Source organism: Gobio gobio, assembly GCF_949357685.1.
Source record: "Gobio gobio genome assembly, chromosome: 10".
NCBI classification, from domain to species: Eukaryota; Metazoa; Chordata; class Actinopteri; order Cypriniformes; family Gobionidae; genus Gobio; species Gobio gobio.
In genome coordinates this window covers 49,919,495-49,940,347 of record NC_137116.1, presented here as the reverse complement: position 1 = coordinate 49,940,347, position 20,853 = coordinate 49,919,495, and the positions used below count along the sequence as shown (strand labels likewise).

The window sequence follows — 20,853 nt, the reverse complement described above, 5'->3', positions numbered from 1 at the left end:
GTAAATATAATATATAAAACGGACATTTTGATATTTGACTTAACAGTGACAACATGTTTACTGCACACAGACATATTGAGGCATACTGAGTGTCAGGATCCCAAAATTTACCCATTCTTCCTGCTGAAGCTTCACTTCGTATTGCCTGTATCCACTTTTATCTTCTTAAACGCTCGTTTTTTTGGGTCGACAGCTTATAAAAACTTATTTCTGTGTTTTTTAGCTTGTTTGCTGTACACCTTGTCACATATCAGCTTTTAGACATTGTTCTGTTTTTTGTTATAAGTCCGAAATGACAATGAGGCAGCCTCCCGCAATGCAAAGTCAATGGAGAGCGTTGGATTGTTTCCCCCCCCCGGTGTGGGCGTGGCCTAAATACCCTCTGTCTCTATGCATTGAATGAGTTACAATTAAATGAGTCGTTTTTACAAAGTGTAGAAAATCTTTAGACAGAGTAATCGAATAATCGTATCGTTAGAATAATCGTTAGTTCCAGCCCTACATGACATGTGCATACATAAACTCAGGTGTATAATAGTTTGGATTGTTGTTCATTTGATAGTTATGGTACATTATTTAAGAGATTTAAGTATTGTATAACATGAGTAGATCTCAGACACTTTCATTTTTAAAAAAGTAGCTCACAGATGAAACCCCTGGAGACCCCTGGAAAAAAAAGGCACATTTTCACTACTTATTTCAAAGGAACTGCTTTTCAATACCTTGAAATTACAGCAATCATCTACCACACAAATTACTGGCTCTACTTTTGTTTGTTTTTAAACTAGGGCTGTCAAACGATTAATCGCATCCAAAAGTTTGGGTTTACATTATATATATGTGTGTGTGTACTGTGTATAATTATTATGTATATTTGAATACACACACACATACATGTATATATTTAAGAAATATTTGCATGTATATACTGTATATTTATTTATATAATTTATATTACATATATTTATATATAAAATATGTATATTTATAACACATTTTTCTTAAATAAATACATGCATGTGTGTCTATTTATTTATACATAATAATAATTATACACAGTACACACACATATATTATTTAAACACAAACTATTATTTTGGATGCGATTAAACACGATGAATCATTTGACAGCACTTTTTTTAAATGTCTTTAAAGTCAGTGTTGAACCGGAAGTTGCAATAGTCTTTTCTCCCCTATTGTGATGTATTTCCGACTGAAACAACTTCAGGAATGAGAGCAGGACTGGATTTCGTCCTCAGGAGTTGATTGGATCGTGAAGTTTCTTACTAAATGGAGGCCAATCTAAATGTTTGCAGTCAGTTGTGACGAATATTTAGCTGCACCCTCCGCAGAGACATACGTCATGAAGACAACAGAAGTCTTTCGAGGGGATTAGAATATATAATTTGAATATATAACCTTGCCCATCTGGAAATGATCCCAGTTGTTGCTGATGAAGGTAAGGATCTCTTCCAGTTCAAAGTATTTCTTCTTACTTTGGACTCCCAGGTTGTACAGGGCAAGATGGACCACATCCACCCTGAAAATGAAAAATAAGTTGACTTCATGCAAAATGCCACTTAAGAGCTCTAAAATGTAGAGACTAAGCTAAAGATGTTTTAGACCTAAAGCAGAAATGCTCTTAGATAAAATGGCAAAAATCTGCATTAAATGTCACATGGTAAATGTTAAATGGAGTGCCATTCTGTTCACAAGGCAAGGTCCATTTTAACACACCAGACTTTTTAAGAAGGATAAAGCTTAAATCCGAACCGAGACTGACTTCATACCTAAATATCCAGCACATCCAGCTCACTGTATTTCAAGAGTAATCCCCTGCTATCATAGGAAATCCTCTCAGCACCAAATCTTTGGTTCATATGGCTATTTCTCATTTGGGACAAAAAGCAAGAATCCTTGTCCAGACAAACTCTATGCTGAAAAAAACCCCAATGAACCCTCTTTACTTTCTGAAATAGCCAGGCGCACCAGAGAAAAAGCTCTGGATCGAGAGCTCCGGCCTGTATCAATCAAATCTGACACTTTGACTGTATAAGTCTGACACAGATCTGGGCGCAATCACTAGTGAGGGGGGAAAGAAGAGCTGTCATTTACCATCTAAGAGCCAGCCGCTTGATGTATTCCACTCCTTTATTGCACATCGCACAAATGAACAAGTAAAACCTGGGAGAGAAAAGACAGAAAATGGAGTCATTTAAATTGCACACCTTGGAGAGGTACAAATGGTGCTGCGGCCACAGAAAAATTGCACTTGACAGTGTCATTATGATCTTTTAAAAATCCCCTAATGCATGTAATCTCGCCTGTGTGCGACGCTGCATTAAGTTTGTCGCAATATTCACTAATCATCACCGTTGAGATGTTGCAAATAGAATTTCACTTTGGTTATTGCATCCATTGATCTTTCTGAAAAGCAACGGCTTATATTTCATTATAAAACGGAAAACGCCGACCCTAAAATCTGATTGGACCGATTCGCCGTTCGAAGCCACCAAAGAGCAATTTCCAGCAACAAGCAATTTGTCTGTACACACTGAATGTGAAACAGCTGCACGACACAAACACAGCCAATCAGAGGCTATTTGATGTTTACAGCTATGTGGAGCTGGATTTTCGACCAATGAGATTGAATTATTTAATTTAATTAAAGCATGCAATCAGAAAAATGTGTTGCTCACCATGAGCATGTAGCTGGTTCAATGGTTAAATATTTCAATAAATGTATTGATTATTGCTGGTTCATCATATCATTGTTGCTACTATATAAAACAAATATGCCACATGAGGTTGGGCATTACAGTGATTTTAGGCAGCTTTTAGGCACTCCACTTCCAAGTTCTGCCTAAAAATACCCTTCATCCAAGATCAAATCTTGAAAAACTGCTTTAATAATACAAAGTCAAATGCTTTTCAGGAAAATTCATTGATTTGAGGGGAAAGATGAGAAATCCATACTGAAGTATTGATGCAAAGATGCAAGTTCTTTTGTTGTGGTAAAGTTTGTGATAAATGTAGCTCTGTACATACCTATCTCCAAACATCATGGACTCCTGTAGGCACTGCGTACACGCCTCATGAAACCACTGCTCGCAGCGAAAACATTGCAGCATTTTCAGGTACCACCTGATAGGAAAATACAAGAATAAGAAATGAACGGTCGATTGACTACTATTTAGACACAAAGCCCTAAACAGACCAATTACATTTCAAGATAAACAAAAATAAGAACAAGCTAAACTAAGGGTGTGTGTGATGGAGTGATGCTCAGATCATTCCATTCAGGTGGTTTGTGTTAGCAAAACCAGTAAACCAGCATTAACTAGATGTTTCTTGAAGCTAGATAACTATTATACATGTCTAGTAGGGATGCACCAATACCACCTATCTAGACCAAGCATAATAATAATAATTAATAATTTGTTACATTTATATAGCGATTTACATGGAAGGGGGAATCTCCTCAACCACCACCAATGTGCAGCACCACCTGGATGATGTGACGGCAGCCAAATTGCACCAGAAGCTTACCAGCTTGTTGGTGAGAAGAGACATGTGAAAAAAAATAATTATATATTTGCCCATTGGCCTCTGTCCATCTATCATGGCCTCCTAATCATCCATATATTATATATATATAAATATATATATGAGGATGATTAGGAGGCCATGACGGATGGACAGAGGCCAATGGGCAAATTGAGCCAGGATGCCGGGGTTAAACCGCTACTCATTTTTTGAAGGACATCCTGGGGACATTTTTACTTGAAGGACATTTTTAATGACCACAGAGAGTCAGGACCTCGGTTTAATGTCCGAAGGACGGTGCTTTTTGACAGTATAGTGTCCTCGTCACTATACCGAGGTGTTAGGACCCACAGGGTGAGCACCCCTACTAGCCTCACTAACACTTTTTCGAGCAGCAACCTATAGTTTCCCCAGGAGGTCTCCCATCCAGGTACTGACCAGGTTCAGCCCTGCTTAGCTTCAGTGGGCAACCAGTCTTGGGCTACAGGGTGATATGGCTGCTGGGTTGGCTTGCTGCAATAGTCGTTGCCAGTGTTCAGGTGAAAGACACCGCGGCACCGCCTCCACCGTCGTTTTCATTTTTATAGTAATAAAATAATTTAGTTCAGTTAGCGAACAGACATTACAATTAAAAACTGAACGTGTCTGCTCAACACAGTGTGAGCCGAACGAGAGTCGCAGCACAAACGCAGGAGGAGTCAGATTTCATTCATCACGAGAGCAAACAGCTGACAGATAAGATCATGGAAGATTTGGTTTCAAAGCGAAATGTAAAAGCGCCTATTTAAGTGAGTATGTCATTGTACCGTTTTGTTGTTGTGTTTTTCATTAAGAATAATAGGCTAATGAACCCACAATTCAAGCAACCCTAGAATTGTTTAGAATTGGCGCTAATTCTAAACCGAAACTAAAATGAGCATTAGATTCATTCACGCCGCACAGTCAATCATTCACAGCGTTTTCAGTTCATGCCTATGGAAGCTTAACTTTCATAGGAATTCATTGAAAACACTTGATAATGCTTTGCTCCGCACCGCTCCGTTTAAAATTTCCTCACCGTCACACCCCTACTGCTGGGGCATTATTAAGGCTGATCACCATTCACCAAGGACCATAAAAAATCTAAATATATTATTTCCTCTCTTTTTCAGTCAAACAATATGTTTGGTAAGAGATTTCAAAGACAGGAAACATATCAGTTGGCATAATTTTGATAGCAAATACACTCGAATAGCAAAAAAGTTATTTGTATTATTTTATTATAGTATTCTTTGATTTTGCTTTGCTTAATGTTATTTTTAAAAATATATATATTTTAGTTTAAGTTTTTTTTTAATTTTGCTATAATGTGCTTGTGTCATTTTTTATTAGTATATTTCTATTCCTTTTATATTGAATTTCTTTTTAATTCATTTTTAGTCATTTGGGTAATTAAATTGTCAAGGCAATATAATTTTTTTTTTTTCATCTAATATTTTATTTTATTTAAGCTTTATTACAATTAAAGAAAATATTGTTTTAATTGTTTCAGTTTTAGTAGTTAACAGTAACAACATTGTGCTGTTATTGTCATTTTTAAGTAAAACATCAAATGTATAACTTGCGTTTAACTTTCTGAATTCTATTCAGTGTGACAGTGCACATATAGAACAGTGTTGCAGACTGTGATACAATAACCAGTAACCACTGCTACGAAGCCAGTAAGGACTTTATTTTTCAGCAGCCCTGTGACAGGCCCTGTTCTGCTGTTTGTTGCATAACACATGCAATTTTGTTTTGATCAAAATGATTACACTGAGTGAGGAGACGGCAACCGAGCACACGAGGCAGAGGCGTGTGAGTGCATTTGTCACGCTTTCCTCACAGCTTTTTTCTTGCATTTCACTAAAACGTGCAAACAAACCAGTTCAGTACAATTAATGAAACGTCTCAATTCTATCAAATTATGTCACAGACATTATGTCCAATACGGAGAAATTTTGATTTGTTGCATTGAATCAGTTTTTGGTATAGAAGTAAGTCATTTTAGTGCTTTAACTTAAAATGATTTTATTTTAGTTAGCAGCCAAGGCAACATGGGCTTTCAATAAAGCTTGACTGCCTTGGATGCAGTAGAAAGGCACAAAAAAAACGTGCTACATGAATAGAGAAAACACTGACGCTGTTGTCTTCCCTTTTACCAAATGGGTAGGAAAACTTCAACACCCATAATGCACTGGGCATGTTGCTGTCCAAGGCCACTCCCAGTCTGCTATGGATACACTTACCAAGTCAAATACCACATTTCTTGGACCTGGGGCCTATACCATGAAGCCGGTTTAGCTGGCTAGCCAGATATGTTTACCGGTAAGCTTAGTTTGTGCTAATCCTGGGTTTAAGGTACCATTAAAGTGGTTTGGCTTTTAGCAGTGTTCATCAGCATAGTAACTTACGCTCCACGGCAGGTTATGTTCTGGATAAGAGATCAAACTGAAATTGGACCAATCAGCTGTGAGGAAAGTGACACACCTCTGATGCAATAAAGTCACTCCCCCTGTTTCTACTCCAAATTAAAGGTCACTACATAGCAAATGGCTATTAAAGACTAAAGTGTCTGGCTTTTAACAATGCTTATTTATAATAATAATAATTTTGAATGATTTAGATATCATTTTATGTAATTATTATACCCGTAATCAATTACACATGTATCCTTTTAGTTAATCAATCATTAATAGGCACTAAGTTGAAATGAATATAAATAGCCTATACAAAGGTCATACAAATAAGCTTTAAAATCAATAAATAAAGCTATAAAAATTACTACATTACTCTATACATCAACTAAACTAACTTCATAACTTTTACTTGCATTGACGTCGTGAATATTTTCTTTAAGCTGTACTCTTTTATAGACAGCTCTTTTCTTCTTGCTGTGTACATTTGTTTAAATTCGTAATATTTTTCAATCATGTAATATTCTGCAGAAGAGAGAAATTAATCTCGCTGCTTCTCTCGCGAGAAGTAAATCTCAATTTTACTGATCCACAGCGTGTGATTGGCTGTTCACTCCTGATGTCACAGCTAAACTCCTAAACTCAGGATCAAAGCCTGAGTTGACAGAGAAAGCTGATGATCAGCATCATGGGACCAACAAAGCCTGAATAGATTGGTTTGGTTTTGTCAACTCGAAACTAATCCTGTAACCCTGAGTTTGTTAAACTACCATCATGGTACAGGCCCCTGGTAACATGGAGAGAGAGTAAACATTGACTACATTTACATGTGCACAAATAATGCGATTATTTCCAATAATCAGAGTATGGATGCACAATATATCATCCACCATATCAGTATCGGATGACATATCCGATGTCATTTTTAATGCCATCGTTATCGTCCCTCCCAATCACTGTGAATTCTCAAATTCTTTTGGTTTAGTTACCGTGTTTCAGCGCGTTGTTACAGGAAGAGCGCATCCACAACAGGAGTTAAACATTCTGACTAGTTCAGTTGTGCATTCACGTCATTTTGTGCACAATGTGCAGATATAACTTATATTGTGTTTATGTTGTATAAATATTTGATAATCTCATATAGATTTTGTCGAGTTAATTAACCCGCGAGCAAAGCGCTCCAGTTTACCTGTGATCCTCTTTAGCTTCAGCGCATGCAGCTCAAACAGCAATGCACAACCATGGGCCACAGGAAATCAAGCATCGCGTCAGTTCAGGCAGGCCTCATCAGATGATAGTCAGCTGCACCTGACGTGTACCAATCCAGTTTCGACACCTATCACCGCGGCCATTTAAATTCCCATTTTTCAGCATCTCTTCTATCGCATCGCTGCTCGCAAATCAAACTCCCTCCTCCAACCTCAACTCCACCTAACCAAACCTGTATTTTATCTGCCTTTGTTTCTTTCCGTACAGGTCTCTACATTGCAAGCATTTTTCTTATGTATTAGTTTTGTCTACAACTCATGTAATTGTGAATTGTAATTATGTATGCATATGCTGGTTCTGTTCTGTACCCCAGGGGGGTTGACTTGCTGCTCTGCATGGACAGGCATGGGGAGATTTTGCCCAGAACAGAACCATACCGCCCACACTAACTGTATGCTATTATTGTAATAAATAATATACTTGACGAAGTGGTCCTGACTGAACTAAGGTTGCTGAGGGTTCTTCAGCACCCCCTGTCAACGGCTGTTTCACTGCATTGAACACAACTTTTGTTTTTCAACTCTCCACCTTTATTCATAACATTTCTTTAAAGATTATTTGTTTTTAAATGTTGCCGAATCTGGTATATGACTTTAGAAATGATTAGAAATGATATTTCAAAAGCCAATCGCACAGCGTGATTGATGTACCTACGCTAGTTGAGGAGCAGCTTGTCTTATAACTCATCTGACTATGGTGACAGGACGGTAGATGTGATTTTGCAGGACAATGCGAGAAGTGTGTGAGAGAGAAATTTACTGCTATTATGAAATTATTATTTTTTTTAAATCAGATTAGTTATGGTATTGTGACCAGCTCTGTGACTAACACAGGTTTGAGTGATATGATGTAATTTACTCTATGGGACCTATTCAGTCTACTAAATATAATAAACTGAATAACGTGCATCTCTGTTTTACTTTCATTTTAACAGCAACTATTATGCAATTCAGAGAAAACCAGTCAGAGAAAACATATTGCTTATAACTTAGCAGCTTTAACAAAAAGTACACTGCTTAATAGAAATTATTTTGATAAAAGCGTTTTCCAACAGTATTTTTGTTGGATCTCTAGGATTTAATCAGGATGTTATCCAGTACGTGTGTAGAAGAAGTCCTAGCTGGTGTAGCTGTATTAAACGAGTTTTGATGAAGTGCACACTGGTTCCTTTGACCGTCCACGCAGTTGTTATCAGCAAATGGATTTTTAAACGGCAATCACATTTTTTATTAGGCCTATTATTAAAAGAAATAGCCAACAGACTTGAAATGTGGGACAAGCTTACGTCTTGCAGGACGTGGGACAAAGCTCCCTGTTTCCATTTGCACACCTTGTCTGATACGATCAAATTGTAAAAAAAAAAAAAAAAACTGAATGTAGAGGTCTTGATTAAAGCATTCATCGGCATTAGCCTACTCCTGAGCGCCAAACTACATTTGAGTATCATACGGTGAGATGCAGGTTTTTGTGCTGCCGTTGTGTAGTGATATATGCAGTGTTTTTAACATTTACTTAATCATGTTAAGTATATGAGTGTTCTTATATAACTCTGTCCTCATTCATTTGTATGTTCATCTATAAGAGTTTTTTGGGCTGTTTAATATTAGGATTTTGTTTAAAATCCCCCCCACCCCCGATAAAAGATGTTCCTGCATCTATGTGCACAACATTAATAACTATGATTGTAATAAAACGTAATTTCTTTGGTTTAGTTACCGTGTTTCAGCGTGTTGAGGAAGAGCTCATCCACAACAGGAGTTAAACATTCTGACTAGCACGTGACTTCAAGTTCAGCTGTGCATTTGCGTCATTTTGTGCAGATATAAGTTGTGATAGTGTTTATCTTGTATAAATATCTAATTAATCCCATGTGGGATGTGTTTGATTGAGTTAATTAACCCGTTGACAAAGCGCTTCGGTTAGCCAGTGTTCATTCAGCTCTTCAGCTTCAGCCCACGCAGATCAAACAGCAATGCTGTTATTTGAAACCGTAGCATAATAATAATTTCAGAGGTTTCTTTTTTCAAAAACATTGCACTATTAATAATAACAACTAGCACTTATATTTTTCTCATATCATTTTCATCAACAATACGGTTTAATTATAATCACTTCATATTGTCCGTGCAGAGGCTATTCCATTGTATTTATCGAAGGAACATGTATTTAGATTCTTCATGCGCAAGTATGTTCTACAATGGTTTAATAGATTTTTTTTTTTTTTTGCCAATTGGCCTTGGGCATGTAAATTCACTCATTGTTCATTTACATATACTACCGACTTTGTAACAATTCAAAGCAACCAATGATTTTTTTTAAATTGAGTACTCAAATCATGACAGCCCTATGTATATAGGGGTGTAACGGTACACATATGCGTACCGAATCGTTTCGGAAGAGGGATTCACGTGTGTACTGAACGGTACCAAATGCAATATTTAACAGTTAACAGTTTAACAGTTATATTAAGTATTCAGTCCATTTTATCACGAAATTCAAACGATAAATGCCGTTTTTGACGCTCTTTATAATCTGACGTGGCTGATCACTTTATCAGGGTTTCTGCAGGTTTCACCAAGTCAAATGTAAGACTTTTTGAGACCATTATGAATTAAATTTAAAGGGGTGGTAAAACACATTCTTTTGAAGGCTTGATTGTGTTTGTGGGGTGCACTGTAACATGTGTTCATGCTTCGTTTAAAAAAAAATTGCCTTATTTTTCATATATTTGACCTTTATTCTACACTGCTCTGTCCCTCCTTGTAAAACGGTCTGATGCTTTCCGGGTTGTATGAAGCCAGTCCCTCAAAAATACGCAGTGGGCTCAGATTGGTTAGCTGGCCCAGTGTGTTGTGATTCGCTAACCGCAGTGCACGTCGGAAACGTCACGCCCCTTACCGCCCGAATCAGACCCAGAACATTTGAGTGAAGATGATCGAGCAGAACCTGTTCAGTCCTCGAGAGTAAAGACTGCGGATCTATAATGATCGCTACTGAATGGCACTTTAACTTTTGTATTTTTAGAACGATTATAGCCAAATATCTGTCGCAAGAACTAACCCAAAACAAACACTAAGCACTGGCTTAAACTAGTAAGTTAGCCAAATCACACACAGAACCATGTTTAGCATGCCTGTAGATAAACAATACATAAAAGCTCTAATCAAAGAATCATTTACACTAATGCCAGATTCGCTGTTGAGATTTTAACGTTAGTGTTTGTAACGATAGGTGTTCGTCGGATAACGTTAAGTATGAATGAGCATTTAACAGACTGGTTTGCAGAACAGCGTTGTCATCTGTTTACTTCCTTGCTACAACCTATTACAGGAAAACACATTGATGAAAAATAAATCAGACTTACAGGTTGTGGCCCGTAAACAGCTTCTGTTTGTAAATCCAGCTTTCAGGACAAGCCGTTGTGCATATCCTGTATTGAACTCGCGAAGTTTGTGGAAGTTTGTGTTGTCCTCCGTGAAATGTGCAGCGCGCGCGTCGTGCATCCACGCACCGGCAGTGTTTTTTTCACGCAGCTGACGTTGTGCAAATCTGGTATTGAAATCGCGAAGACGGTGGATCAAGGGAGCCCTGCGCGCGCCTGATTCCCCGCTGACTCAAACACACGTGCATATAACATGCTGTATGTTAAACGCTCTGCAACGCACCCCCTTCCCAAGGAAGGCTGAACAGAGCAAGTACCCCAGACCTGCAATCCGGATGAAAATAACAGCGTTTCTTCGGCATTGCGGCAAAAACACAGCCTACTAACGCTTCCCTGCGGCGATACAAAATTGCCTCGCCCCCCCGGAGGAGGGGTTTATGTAAATATTGGGCCTGGTGATGTCAGCAAAACCTGGGTGAATGTGTAGTAGTCCCTAGCGGCCGTTTGCTGTAGTCCTTAGAAACTGATTTCTTTAAAAGCAAATATCTCCCTTTGCTTTAAACTTTGAACGTTGTAACTTTGCAGATGTTGTTTATGCTCAAGCAGCAACATTACACGTTAGCTAAAGTTAGAATAGTGAAATCGTGGTTTACCACCCCTTTAAGACCTATAAAAGGAAATGCAGTCACAAAATTACTTGCTGAGTAAATTAATTTATTCAAATTGAACAAATCAATAAACTTGTATAGATAAACTTGCACTTCCTCATAGCTCAATCCCACCAGGATTTTGCAAAAATTTTTTGTGATTTCTGAGATGGTAATTTCCAGAAATTTGCATTTGCATTTTTTTCATAATTAGGATACCACATTTACCATATTATGTATTGTGTTAGATGCACAACAGTCACACATGACAATAGAACAAACAAAATACATAAATCTGGTTTATTTTGGTTTAGGAATAATGCAGGATCTGCATGTGGATTTTTCGTTGTATTTAGTAATCGCAGAAACATGAAAAACATTTATGTGTCTGTGGTACATTCTGAAAGAGACTCCAATAACACCAAAGCTGATAGGCTGCAATATAAGCTGCATGTTGGTCTCATTTGTAGTCGTAATACAGCAAATTATATTTGGACTAGCGAAAGAAAGAACTACCACGGAATAAAATAAAAACATTCTAAAGTGCTGCAGGATTTCAATGAGCATCAGAAGTAGCGTTACAAGGATGTAGGAAAATTAGGACCTGTTTAAAATGATTTAAGACCTAAAACAGAATACTTCAGCGAATTTAGACTTTTTAAGGCCTAAAATTTAGTTGTTGAAATTTTAGACTTTTTTTTTTTTTTAAGACCCCGCGGAAACCCTGTTTATAGGCGAGTCAGCTCAAGCGGCAGCACGGCACACGTGTGAATGCCATCATCTCTTCCTAAAGAATAAACATGAATCAACATCTGAAGGTATGAGGCTACATTACAACTTACCAAAACGTATCATATGTTGTGAAATCTCTCAATCAGTGTTTCAACGGTGGAAAGACGTCAATAAAACAGCTTGTAAACAATGTCACCTAGCATTACATTTACCTCAGGAGTCATTCAATGTCCACAGCTGGTAGTTCACTAGAGAAATGAACTCTTTCGCTAAATATATGCACTATATTAGCCTATTTATTCATCATATTCTACTGAACCTGTTAGTGATGTCTTGAATATTTAATATGTTTAATTGAATCCGTCATGAAAATGAAAGCCACTGTGTATAAATGATTATATTTCAACAACGAATTGGAATAAAAACATAATTTTATAATTATTTAGAAGTTATGCTAATGCAAAAACTGCCTAATGTGAAGTTTACATGTTTGCATACAATGTGTTATTTGAGTGTTGATTATTATATCGAAAAATACTGAATTTAGGCTAATTTGGCCTCTATTGTTATTTTATAGTAATGTGCAAGTAAGGCTCCCTATATAGTTTACACTTTACAGCATTAGCAGAGATCTCTTTTTTTATCTTTAAGAAGCTTTTAGTTATAATTGAATTCATTTAAGGACATTATTCATTTATAATTTGTTCAAAAAAAGCAGTTTTCTATTTAGTTTCCTCTCCCCTGCTGTACCGAACCCGACTTCAAAACCGAGGTACGTCCGTTTTGTGTACCGTTACACCCCTAATGTATAACTATCTGACATCCATTCAGTGTTTTCCCAATGCCTAGATCTCTAGCGCTAAATGAAAGGTAAGAGAAGAGTACTCACTCTCCGGGTCCTCCGCAGTAGCAGTAGCACTGCTGATGGTTCGTACGATGCAAAGAGTCCCACTCCAGCTCCTCTGGATTATAGGTCAGCACCTGCTTCATGGCCTGCAGCGCTTTGGAGATTGGCCCTTTTTTCAGAGCTCCCCCTTTCTGCCACACACACATGAAACACACATGTCAGCAACTTGATCCCTTATCCTGATCCCCATTAATTTATATGGAAACGGAAAGATAATATAATGTATACACATGGATATGAAGGACTTACTCTCACAGCTAAGGTAAAAATGCACTTTCTGCAGAACCACGAGGGCAGGTCAGCTGAGCTCTCCACTGGGGGCAAGTGGCAGAGCTGGTGATACCCTGAAGATGCAAGGCAAGCATGTGGAAGGATGGAGGACAAATATTAGCGCAAGAAAAAGAAAAAAAATCTACTCATACCCAATCAGATGGGTAAATATGAACAGCAGAGCTGAAGTCGACACTAATCCTTACGACTTCAGAGAGCCACTTCTGTGTCCCCAGCGAGTCATTACTGTAGTGCAGTCTTACCAAACCCACTTAAAGTCATCAAAGACACCCAGAATAGTTCTCTATTTACTTTGTAGATGCTATGGCATTTATAATGCAAATTGTACCACGTTTTCCACTCCATTCTTTTCAAATACATTATCACAAGTACATGCTAATCAGTTTTATCTACAGGCAGAAGAGTTCCCCAGCCGTTACATCATGCAAGAAGTCATTGCAACATTTATATAACAACATTTCCACATTTTCTGAAGACAATGTGAGTGCTGCATGATCATGCCGAAGTAACTAGAGGCGTAACTACCATAGACATTGAATATTAAGATGGCCAAACACAATTTTAAGTTGTTGTGGGTGGTTCCCAGGATGCGGCTACGCAGTTGGTAGGATGTTTTGGGTGTATTCTAGGTGGTTAACCAACAGAATAACCATCAGTCACCTTGCCATCCCATCCAAACCTACATAAAATAATACATTATTATTATTACTATTATTATTATTATTATTATTATTATCAGGGATGAACCGAAATGAAAATTCTGGGCCGAAACCGACATTTTTCTGGATTCTCTTGCCTGAAAAAACAGAACCAAAAATGCTTTTTAAAATTGATTAATTTCTTATTTTAAATTAGCTTTTTTTGTATAATTGTATTAATATTAAACTTAATGAAATTCAATCATTTTAAATATACTTCATTTAAAAAATACAATAAAACCACACTTTTATTGAAAGTAACACTAATATTAGACAGAAAATATATGAAATTAATATTTTTTCTTTATACAGTTCTATGCAACAGAATCAGATTTAACAGATGTCATTTTTGACTATTAATTTAAATAATGTATAGTCCTACAAAGCATTTATTATGTGAAACCTGTGCGCTGAACACATGGCATATATTTTCAGCTATATTTATATATTTTTCTCTCTCGGCCAAAAACCAAAAATGCCATTTTCGGGGGCCGAAATTTTGCTGCATAATTTTTTGCATTATTGTTATTATTATTATATTAAATGTACTGTATATTATTCTCACTATATACTCACTTATGTACTGTATAATATATTATTTTATTTTAGAAGTACTGTAATATATTAATTTACCATAATAACGTAGTATTGTTATTATTATTCAATGATAATGCTAGGTGGCTGACATCAACAGAATCCATCAGTCACCCAGCAATCCCACCAAACGCACATAAAATAATAGTCATAATAATGATTTCCAGGAAGAGAAGGAATGTAAATTTAAATGTGTACATCTGCTAACGGTCAACTTTTAAGTGTACATTAAATTCAATTTGTTCATCACATAAAGTGATCGTGTCTCTTCAGAAGATTTGGACTAAACCGCTCAATTCATATCGCTTTACAATCTCTTTATGAACTTTATGAGGCATCAATGTGGTAGTTGCAGAATGGAGGACAGAAATCTCTCAGATTTCTTCAAAAATATCTTCATTTGTGTTCCAAAGATGATGAACGACGCGAGGGTGAGGAATTAATGACAGAATTTAAATTTTGGGGTGAATTATCCCTTCAAATCCCAAACCAAAAAAACGATAAGTAATAATAATACAGATGCTTTTCTTTGCAAATCCCACTAATAACTGTGGGTTCTGGAGTCAACAGTTCTTCAAAATGAATCATTACCTTTTCAAAGCAAAAACAAGCAGTTTAACCGTGATCTATTCAGGTTTTGTGTGCTACGTGTAGAGCAAGGCGCTCATGTCTGCCTCAGACTCACCTATTCCACATTTCCCGCAGATAAGAATTTCATTACCAGGAACTAGAGACATGTCAGAACATACTGAGCATTTTGGTTCTTCCCCAGGGACACCAGCTGCGTGAGAGAGCGAGAGAATGAAGCTTGCTATTTCGTCACAAAGCACTAATACCATACTGTCAAACAGATATCTCACAGGACACAATGACATTTCAAACAAAATATCTGCTTTCTAGCTTGCTGATGATGAATTATTGTTGCTACTTTAGAAAGCCAACAACGACTTAAAAATCCCAGGTTTGCATGATGCATTCCCACCCAGACTTCTTACCGTGCTGTATGTCTTTCCAAAGCACCCAGAACTTGGAGTTGTCTTCAAACGTCACAGAGCAACTCTGTTTTGAGGCGCTCACCTATAGGGAAACGGAACGAGGAATGTCTGTGTTGTGAAATGCAAACATAAGACTGTAAAAAACATAAATACTATGAATTATTCATGATTAAGGAGCGCATGCAATCAGGTCATGAACATCTCTCGTTTGTTTCCTCCAGGGGCCCAGCAATTCATTTTTGTCCTCTGTAGGGGACATTGATTTTTGGGAATTTCACACGGCACAGTTTTATATATCTGGTGTATCTTAAAGTTGACATCCTGGGCTTTCAAAGCACAGTGTGATTTTCTTTTTCAAAAAACGTTTTTTTTCTCCCCCAATACACTCTGTAAGGAACTGTTTTTTTCACCTTGAACAGGATTTAAAAAAAGAGAACAATATTCCAATTAAATATGTGACCCTGGACCACAAAACCAGTCATACGGGTAAGATTTATACATCATTCAAAGTTGAATAAATAAGGTTTCCATTGTTGTATGGTTTGTTAGGATATGACAATATTTGGTTGAGATGCAACTATTTGAAAATCTGGAATCTGAGGGTGCAAAAAAGTCTAAATATTGAGAAAATCGCCTTTAAAGTCTTTCAAATGAAGTCCTTAGCAATGCATATTACTACAAATAATACATTTTTGATACATTACCGGTAGGAAATTTGCAAAATATCTTCATGGAACGTTATCTTAATATCTTAACTTAATATCCTAATGATTTCGGCATAAAAGAAAAATCGAAAATCTGTTGGCTATTGCCACAAATATACCCGTGCGACTTATGACTGGTTTTGTGGTCCAGGGTCACATTTTACTTTTTTTTGGTAATTTGGCACAAATAAATGCTCTTGTTGTTATCCTTTTTTTTCATTGGAAGTGTTCATTTCAAATGAACACTTTCCAACAGTTGAGTTTTCCCATTTTCAAATCCATTCAGCCGATCTCCGGGTCTGGCGGTTGCACTTTTAGCATAGCTTAGCATAGATCATTGAATCAGATTAGACCGTTAGCATCTCGCTCAAAAATGACCAAAGAGTTTCGATATTTTTCCTATTTAAAACTGGACTCTTCTGTAGTTACATCGTGTACTAAGACCGACGGAAAATGAAAAGTTGTGATTTTCTAGCCGATATGGCTAGGAACTATACTCTCATTCCTGCGTAATAATCAAGGAACTTTGAGCCGTACCATGAGTGCAGCGGCGCAATGATATTACATAAAGTTAAAGTTCGCAACTTTTCATTTTCCGTCGGTCTTAGTACACGATGTAACTACAGAAGAGTCCAGTTTTAAATAGGAAAAATATCGAAACTCTTTGGTCATTTTTGAGCGAGATGCTAACGGTCTAATCTGATTCAATGATCTATGCTAAGCTATGCTAAAAATGCAACCTCTAGACCCGGAGATCGGCTGAATGGATTCGAAAACGGTAAAACTCAACCGTTTAACTCTAGGGCAGTTGGAAAATTAGCCTATTTTCAAAAATAGTGGAGTGTTCCTTTAATATAAAAAAGTACATAATGTAATTTTTTCTATATATTTACACAAATTATGAAATAAATCAGACAGTAAATATTATTTACAGTAATGTTGTTAATACCAGTTTAGATAGAGACTATGTGCAAAGTCTGAGATTTAGAAGAAGAAGAAAAAAACATATGTTTTTAATGCTCCAAGCACTATAACAACTCCGTTCCAATGCTTTTTGTTGCTGTGTCCCAGAATGATTATACACTGTGTGCAATAAAACAGAGATGTTTTGTGCATTCAGTTCAGGTTTATATAAAAGTATCAGTGACTCACTCTCTGGATTTTGCCCAGATAGTAAAGGCCGTCAGACCAGCGGCACAGAACATACTGGCCCACGGTCAAGTAGGTCTCCTGGTCGCTATAGGTTTTCTCTCTCTTGGGAAGCAGGTGCTTGGGTTCTAGAGGTTCCGACCCGACTGTCAGATATCCGTCCCGACAGGCCGATTCCAACATGCTGACTGTAGACACACCTACACTTCCTGCGGGCGGGCGGTCAAATGCAAAGAAAGAACACACAAAGATTACATCAGGTTTTTCACATGTTATGTTTCCCAAAGAAAACTGGAATTACTTGCATCATATTGCATACAATAGAAAACTTATTTTGGAATTTGTATGTGTATTTTTCTATGTAAAATGATTTGCATATAGAAACCTAAACCTTAGTGACCAGTGGCAACTTAACTCTATAAAAACTCCCAAAGAAACCAAGATAAACACTGACATAATAAGGGGTTTTGCCCACTTCAGTTCAGTTGCATTTATGAAAAAACACCCAGAAAAGGCTCGTCAATTTCTGTGCTAGTTGTTTTACAATCTATATTCACCCCAAAAGTATTTACAGACGGAAAAAAAGAGGTTTAAGGATTTATATTTGCAATTAGTCAATAAGCATAAATGCAGAGCACCAGACAGACAGAAATGCTCGACTCATCGCACACAATTAAAGCTTTAAAAAGGACAGACATCATGGTTTAGATTTGTCCACTTACTGATGGGATTTTAAAAATAGGATCATGCACTAGATTAGTGTTTCCCTGCCAATAATTCTCAAGTACCAAACTAGAAATATGTTCTTTTAACTCTTTTATATTTTTCTGAGTTTCATAATAATTCATGTTATTTTCAAAAATGTATTATTTGGTTAAAAGTAATGCCAAACAAATACCTTATTTTACTCATAAATGCCATTTTAAAACCCCATAGGAAATTCCTGAGGAAACCAATGGCTTGGAAATACAAATTCTCTTCCGAGGTTTGGTGCTACAAACTGAACAACTCACTTGACTCAATTAAAGTAGTTCAAACTCTTGGCTTGATAAAACACATACAGAAGTTGACAAAATGGATAAATCAATAAATACCTGCTTTGTTGTCATTTTGTGTCGAAATGATGCTTAAACACTCTTTCTGGAGCCTCATAGTAGATGTTCTAAATAGTGATGTAAACGATTCAGTGTCGGTTGATTTGAATGATTCAATGACTCGTTTATTGTCGTTACCCCTGATCTAAATAAATGTCATTTATATAGACCAGAGGCCGCCGCCTACTGGCATAACGATGTAACCTGCAGAAAAACTCAGTGAACAAATCTGTTTAACAGATTCAAATCACTGAGTTGAGTCAATATACAAACAATCAAAACTGCGGGTGAAAAATACACCTAGTAGTAAATATATTTAAGTGTCATTCAAAATAAAATAAAATATAATAGCCTAACATATCACACACATTTTTGCTATTTAAAATGAATAATATTAAATAAATGATATATTATATAAAATGAATATAATTAATTATTATTTTATGTATCTATTCATTTGAAGACGTTTATAGCTTTAAAGGTGCAGTGTGTGAATTTTAGCGGCATCTAGTGGTGAGGTTGTGAATTGCAGCCACTCAACCCTTTCGAAGCACACAGAGAAGCTACGGTGGCCGACAAAGGACAAAAATGTCATCGTCGGAGAGAGCAGAGAGTGACTAGCGCTCTGTAGAAAAGTTTGTCCATTTAGGGCTACTGTAGAAACATGGTAGCCTGGTCCTACCAGACTCTCGTACATTTCATTTGTACAAAGAGTCTGGCCACTCTCCATTGACAAGCTTGAAGGCGGGTAATCTGTTGAAGATTAAAACTATTGGATCTGCCATAACCAATCGCTAACGTTTAGTCGTGAAGCATGTCATCTCAAACTAGCGCACGACATCAACGTCATCGTTCTCAGCCACTCCCTCTGTTCGCTGATTGGACCGGTTCAAATTTGACCAGAGAAAACCAGAGAATATACCGCAATCCCAGACGGAGTACTGAAGGAAAATTAAAATTTGAGTACACAGGAGGCTAGAAACATGGCGGCACAAAATGCCGACTTCACTGTAAGGAGACCCTCGGTGTATGTAGATAGAAACGGCTCCATAAAAGGTAATAACACATAACGGTACATTATGTAAGGTCTTTATACGCCACTGAAAACATTTTGCATGTCTGTCAATAGATCCTCATAAATATTACACACTGCACCTTTAAATGTTTTGTTGATTCCCTTGTCATTAAATGTGCAAGTATGTGGGCTACAGTACAGCAGGTAAGCATGCACTGATGGTTTTGACAACCCTGCAGGAATTATGTAGAACTGCAAATAGATCCGTCCAACCGCAACTGTGCACATGGGGAATATTGCCTGACTCAATCTCAACCCTGATGAGTTAAAAAGGCAGCCGAGAAATGAAGCTGGTTGACTCATCGTCAGGATGTGCGCTTCAGACTTACTGATCTCGGCCACTTTTCTTCAACTGCCATGCACAAGACCCCTTTACAAATATTCAAATCAATCGAAACCAGCCGGCCAAGAACCCCACAATCTACAACCCTGCTGCTGTAACTAAGAATAAAACACGCGTGCTTTTTTTCTCTCTGCGTGACAGAAAACTATTGCATCAACTTTATCAGATTAAAAAAGTCACTTTACAGCCATGCCCACTTCTCAAAAGTCTATCATTGCAGTCGCGTATATAAATCATAGCCAAGTACGAATCTTTGCACGGACTCCCTCCCCATTCGAAGACATGCAACATCACCAGTGCGTGCTGGAAAACTTTTCCCAGGGACTTCTCTCAAGTTGTCATGCTGGCTGTAAACAAACACAGCTAGCACAAAAACACAGTATGACTCTTTCATATGCATAAGTTCGTCTGTTCGCTACAGCTGTGACTGTTACGCACTACAATGCTGCAGGTTTTTGAATCGGTTCACATTCAAACACATCTCGCGCTGAGATTACCGCTTTGATTTCTCTCCAGTCCCGCGGGTAAAACGCGCCAAAAAGTGCAGATATTCCTCCTCTGGCAGCCCGATATCCCATTCGCGACGTGTACGGGAGTTTCTGGGGTTTTTACAGCACAAGCGGCGCAGAAATGCAGTCAGTGCACGTCGCCATTTTTTCACCTTTTCCCGCGAATCATTTACGTTTTGCTTATGTAATTAACATAAGCGATCATCATCATCATCCGCGTACAGGAAGTACAGCAGCAGCGGCTCGAGGAGGGGCTACAGAAGCTCTGATCCAATGACAAAATAAAGATATCAAAAGCTCTAATGCTACAGCAGGACACTGGAAAATACTGAAGAGCTACTCACAGATCAAACTTTGAGGATGAAAGTCACAATATACAGTGGATTTAAGGATAGATAGATAGATAGATAGATAGATAGATAGATAGATAGATAGATAGATAGATAGATAGATAGATAGATAGATAGATAGATAGATAGATAG

At 37.3% G+C, this 20,853-nt stretch overlaps 1 protein-coding gene across 2 annotated transcripts in view; it reads right to left on the bottom strand.

The window, feature by feature from the left end:
- The window catches only part of phf19 (PHD finger protein 19), a 47,064-nt gene extending 26,449 nt beyond the window's left edge, over positions 1-20,615 (bottom strand). Inside the window, exons 1-10 of one of the 2 annotated variants that reach the window (XM_079827834.1) lie at positions 20,359-20,546; positions 18,444-18,511; positions 17,353-17,558; positions 15,497-15,578; positions 15,187-15,282; positions 13,168-13,262; positions 12,901-13,049; positions 3,049-3,144; positions 2,116-2,184; positions 1,420-1,540 (exon numbers count right to left, since the gene is read on the bottom strand). In XM_079827834.1, coding sequence (XP_079683960.1) covers positions 1,420-1,540; positions 2,116-2,184; positions 3,049-3,144; positions 12,901-13,049; positions 13,168-13,262; positions 15,187-15,282; positions 15,497-15,578; positions 17,353-17,558; positions 18,444-18,501 — 972 coding nt within the window. In that variant the 5' untranslated portion in view covers positions 18,502-18,511; positions 20,359-20,546. Of the gene's footprint in view, positions 1-1,419; positions 1,541-2,115; positions 2,185-3,048; positions 3,145-12,900; positions 13,050-13,167; positions 13,263-15,186; positions 15,283-15,496; positions 15,579-17,352; positions 17,559-18,443; positions 18,512-20,358 lie in introns of both variants that reach the window. The other variant, XM_079827835.1, reaches the window with a different exon arrangement.
- Positions 20,616-20,853: the final 238 nt, after the last annotated feature.